This window comes from Argiope bruennichi, chromosome 9 (genome assembly GCF_947563725.1).
Source record: "Argiope bruennichi chromosome 9, qqArgBrue1.1, whole genome shotgun sequence".
In the NCBI taxonomy this organism is placed as follows: domain Eukaryota; kingdom Metazoa; phylum Arthropoda; class Arachnida; order Araneae; family Araneidae; genus Argiope; species Argiope bruennichi.
This window is the reverse complement of record NC_079159.1, coordinates 19,188,384-19,193,578: the sequence shown is the minus strand read 5'-3', so window position 1 is coordinate 19,193,578 and position 5,195 is coordinate 19,188,384. Positions and strand designations below refer to the sequence as shown.

The window sequence follows — 5,195 nt, the reverse complement described above, 5'->3', positions numbered from 1 at the left end:
ATGAATAAATTAGCAATATTTTCCAACATCAATTGTTTTACTTTCTTATGATTTATTCAATGAGTTTTGAGTAATGAAAACCAAAGCGTTAGAGTATGTTGTAACATTACAGATACTCATCAGTGAATGCATGCTTTTTCGGATTAAGATTTTAAAGGTTAATCTGTTTTACTGTAACTTCCTATGTTAGAAAAAAAAAAAAAAAAAAAAAAAAAAAAAAGGTCAAGACTTTGACCTACAAAACTGATAAGTAAATGGAATACTTAATTCACTTTCATTGCAGAAACTCAAGTATAAATAAGAGATTTTAGAATCAAACGAATCATTCAGAAACCACTGAAGAGTCAATGAAAGTAAGAAATTTTTTCTTTTTCTCCTTTTCTAATATTGATTTAAAATTATTCGTGAGTTTCTCTTACAAAAAAAAGTATTCTCCTTTGAAGTTTCAGAATGTAACTAACATCGTAATTTCAAATATAACTTATAAATTGAAAATGAAGCTTTGAATTTCACTAAGGAACATGTAAAAAATAATAAGGTTTATGCTTATATTGATATGTAATGTAAAATATCACATAAAACTTTAAAAGGCTGAAATTCATACAATCAAAATTTTATAAAATACTTAGTATATATCTGAAAGAATCTTGACCTGTTTAAACCTTATTGAAAAACTAAATAATTGTTGAGACGTTGATTCTTATTAAGCATAACTTTTAACAAATTCTGAGATTTTATAACTTTGAATATAAGCACGAACTTTGAAAGATTATTGCTTTACTTCTAAATCAAAATGTTATTCTCAACGCATTTAGACATTTCAAAATTTCTCTAAAAGTTTTTATGCATTAAAGCAAAAATTTTAATTTAAAATATATAAGCATTTAAAACAGAAAATAATGCAACAAGATCCGGGCCCGCATTCTTACATAATTCTATCAGAGAAATATGGGATCACCGCGATGATAACAGGAATTTTAAGGTTAGTTACAATTTTGTCACTAAAACCTTATGAAACAATTCCTCTCGACTATGTAAAATATAACCATACCACATGCAATGTATTTTCCATGTAAGTGACAACTTGCTTACTCATCCAGCTTATTCTCTTTCTCAGTTTTAAGCACATTCCAAGAAGAAATACTTAAAAAAATAATTAATTTCATAAAATTTCAAAATTTTCGGCTGTCTGATACATATGTAATAAATTCTGGTTAATAAAATAATATAACGAAAATAGTTTATTGCCATTCTACTCTTGATTTTGCAAATGATTAGTTAGCAATTCTTGTAAACTATTAATTAGGTTTTTTTAAGCTGAATTTCAAAATTCCAATCCTGTATTGTTTTTGTATTTAATACTACATTTTATTGAAATTCTTACAATTAAAAACATAACTTCATTTCCTAATATATCATGTTTACTTTAAAAAAATACCTTCATCATATATTTATCAAATAAATTATTTTTCAGATGTTTTTTCTGGTTGTAATTTCTTGCGTGGCTTTGTCACAAGCCTCCCAAATTTTGCCAGCTGTAAGTATGAAATTAAACATTTTTTTAAGTTAATCTTTACTAATATGAGTTCTTTTGCATAAAAGATTAAAATAGAAAGCGGAATATCAACTTTTATGAAGTATTCGATTTTTTTTCTTTATCTAAAGATAACTAAATTTTTTACCAAATAAATGATAATTGCTGCATATTTTAGTTTCGATTTTGAATGTAATACAGTTACGATGAAAAATATGATGGAATTTAATACTATGGAAAAAAATTAATTAACTATATAGTGCAAAATAAGCCCATGCTCTCAAATCCTATTTAGAACAATTCAGTATGTTAAATACCAATTCCCAAGTCAAATTCCTGAATAAAGTATAATATTATCTGAACTATTTATAAAATTCGAGCATGGCTATATTTAAAACAATGAAATTAGATATCGAGAATACTATACTTTTTTCAACTTAAATATTCACCACTTTGCAATAATTCGAATTTTAAGATTAAAATTCAGAATTTGGCATTTAAAGATTCATTTAAAATAAACTTCGAATAAATTTTAGATAAAATGAAAAGACAAGTGCTCTTTGATGAAATTAATTATTTACGAATCTTCAAACGGCAGAATTGGCAGTAAACAAATATTGATAAAAATTAATTTCAAATAGATGTCATGAAATTTATACTCGCTGTAAAAAGCCGAATGTTATTCCTGTAATAACGGCAACCATTGTCATTCAAATTTTTATATGAGAATTAATAGTTCATTGGGAAACCTCGTCTGCGAACATGCATTTTCGAACACAGAAAAACGAAATTGATGCAAAGAACTGAAGAAAAATGAATAAGTGAAAAATTAAATTCCATCATTGAAGTTTATCTCGCATTTGTATCTTATGCTAATTTAAAGTAGAAACTTTTATTTTTTAATAGACACTTACATTTTTTTAATAATAAAAATGATTTTGTAAATACTTTAATTTCTAGTTAAAACATTAAAAATTATAACAGATAAAATTTTAAAATATAAATACGTATTAATGTCTCCCCTAAGCCTTGGTTTTTGATGGTCACTTGATAAAATATTTTTTTTATTCAACTATTTTGAAAATTTTCAGATAATAATTGTTAATGGCTGAATATTATTAGTATCATTCGATTGAAATGTATAGTGTGCAAAGTTTCGATTTCTAATTAATTTTTTGCAGATCCTTCCTCATGCCCAGCCTTACAACTTCGGGTACGCCATTAGGGATCACACCAGTGACCAATACAGACAAGAAAAAGGGAATGGACTCGGAGGTGTAGTGGGAAGCTATGGTTTCAAGGACGCTAGAGGAATCGTTCGTAACGTCAACTATGTTGCTGACCATGCTGGATTCAGAGCACAGGTCAACACCAACGAACCAGGCACCGCCAATCAGAACCCCGCTGCTGTTCTCGTCAATTCTCATCAGCCTGTTGTAGTCAAGGCAGTCGAACCTGTCCGCCCACTTCCAGTGGTCGCTGCCCCAGCTGCTCTTGGAGATTACAGATTCGGACCTGGGCTCGCAGATGCCTTGGGATACTATGGAGGCGTCAACTTTGCTGTGCCTTTGATCGGAGGAGCTGTCAGAGGATAGGACAGCCGATTCGCTAATGTGATTGTTTAAATAATGTTTCTCTTGTAAAATATCTGATTATTGCAATGTTGCTTGCAATAACTTCATGCTTCCAATAACTTTCTAAAAAAAATCTTTAGCTTCTCTATTACCTGCTTTGAATTAAGTTTGCTTCATTGTTCTTTATATAAAAAAAAAGGAAATATATTAAAAGCAGCTTCTATACAGATTCTTCATCGCTTGCTTTATTTAACTGCATGGAATGCTGGGCATTAACTTTTGTACAATTTTTGTTCTTTCTGTACAATTTAAAATAAATTTGCTTTGATATTATTTTTTGCGTCTTATCTTTTTTGCATCCTTTTCGAAACAAGATATTAAAACACTTTTACAAATTTATGAGACAATCCATGAATGTATTAGCGTCTAAAAACTTTTTAAAACATTGTTGGATATTGCATTAACTAATATAAATTACGTACTCGCTTTCATATGCATAAAGTAACCGAGGAAATAAATTATTAGTATGATTTTTTTTTTCATTTAATCTTTCTATGTTTTAACATAAAGAAAATTAACTTTAACACTTAAATATTTCTGATTCATTGCAAATACCTACTTGCATACCTACTACTACTATATCTTAAATAATTTAAGACTGTTGCGATAATTTATAGTATCCTACCATATCCTTTTTCTCCATTTACTTATAGAAAAAATCTTACATCAAAGAATCTTAATTAATATAAGGTGTTTCCTCGTGTCAAAAACATACTCTTAATCTTCATCAACTTCCGATTTAAAAAAAAGCCGCATCCTCCTGAATTCTTGCATTAGTTACTGCAACAGTCATTTTCAACTAAGAAATTTATCAATTCATATTAACATATTTGCAGACTCACCATTACTATGTAAAATGTAACTTCAAAGCCGCTTCTACTTATTTCAATTTTTTACTTTTGCCTTTGGAAAAATAGATTCCAGTTAGGGAAGTTCGGAAAGGATGTTATACCCAAACAAGTTTATTATTTAGAGTTTTGGTATTTGAAGTATATGTTCTTTCTAATTGGGTTCCGTATTGTATGCCTCATGAAAAGCATGCTAAACCTTTGCAATCGGATATATACAGATGGTTATCAAAATAATGGAAAAACCTTAGATTTATAAAAAAAAAAAAAAAAAAAAAAAAAAAAACCTTTATTAGTATGATGTGGTGGTACCTGCCCATATCATAACTGCCTTTAACATGTAATACAGAGTAGATTCGCCTAGGAATCGATTCATACAAGTGAATAGTGTTTAGATAAATAGTATACCATTCTTCCTGGAGATATTGTGAAAGTTATGGGAGAGATACAGGTTGAGGATATCGCTTCTGTACTGAACGTTCTAAAACAGACCATAACGGTTCAATTATATTGAGGTCGGATGACTGTGCGGACCAAAGCAGTTATTAACGTCATCTTCATGTTTTTCAAACCAAGATTAAACAAGTCTCGTTGCAAGGATATGTACATTATCAACCTGCAAAATTCCATCTCTTGCAGGAAACAACGTTTGAATCATAGGATGGACCTGGGCAGCTAAAATTTCTCTCCACTGATCCTTCCTTTCAGGATTACGATTGGTCCAGCAAAAACCCAAGACATGGCTGTCTATATCAAGACAGATCCACCTCGACGCTTGACAGTTGGAATCACAATCACGATCATACGCTTGTGCAGATGCCCTCCAAACGTGCACCTGCCCTTTTGTAGCGAAATGTGGGGAACACGATAAGTCAGAACATATTTTTTTCCCACTTATCAATCGACCAGGTTTTGCGAATGTGACAACACTATAGACTTCGTTTAGCATTAATATCTGTGACAAATGACTTGGGAATTGCTGTTTTGCCTTATAGTTCTGTTTATGAAGGTGCCTTCTAACTGTAATCACAGACACTGGAGAATCAAATGAGGATTGAGCTATGCGGTCACTTTTGATGCAATTGTTCGCTTTTCAGATATTACAATCCGCTTCAATACCCCTCAGTTTCTTTCACCGAGCTTCTCTTTTCGCTCATTATTTTGCTTTGCCGTGCTTGT

General features: G+C 30.3%; 1 protein-coding gene across 1 annotated transcript; it reads left to right on the top strand.

The window, feature by feature from the left end:
- Positions 1 to 343: 343 nt before the first annotated feature.
- On the top strand, positions 344 to 3,372 carry LOC129984586 (cuticle protein 10.9-like). The gene is made up of 3 exons (XM_056094506.1): positions 344 to 353; positions 1,475 to 1,537; positions 2,716 to 3,372. Exons 1-3 carry the CDS (start codon positions 348 to 350, stop codon positions 3,127 to 3,129), a joined length of 483 nt encoding a protein of 160 aa, XP_055950481.1. The 5' UTR covers positions 344 to 347; the 3' UTR covers positions 3,130 to 3,372.
- Positions 3,373 to 5,195: the final 1,823 nt, after the last annotated feature.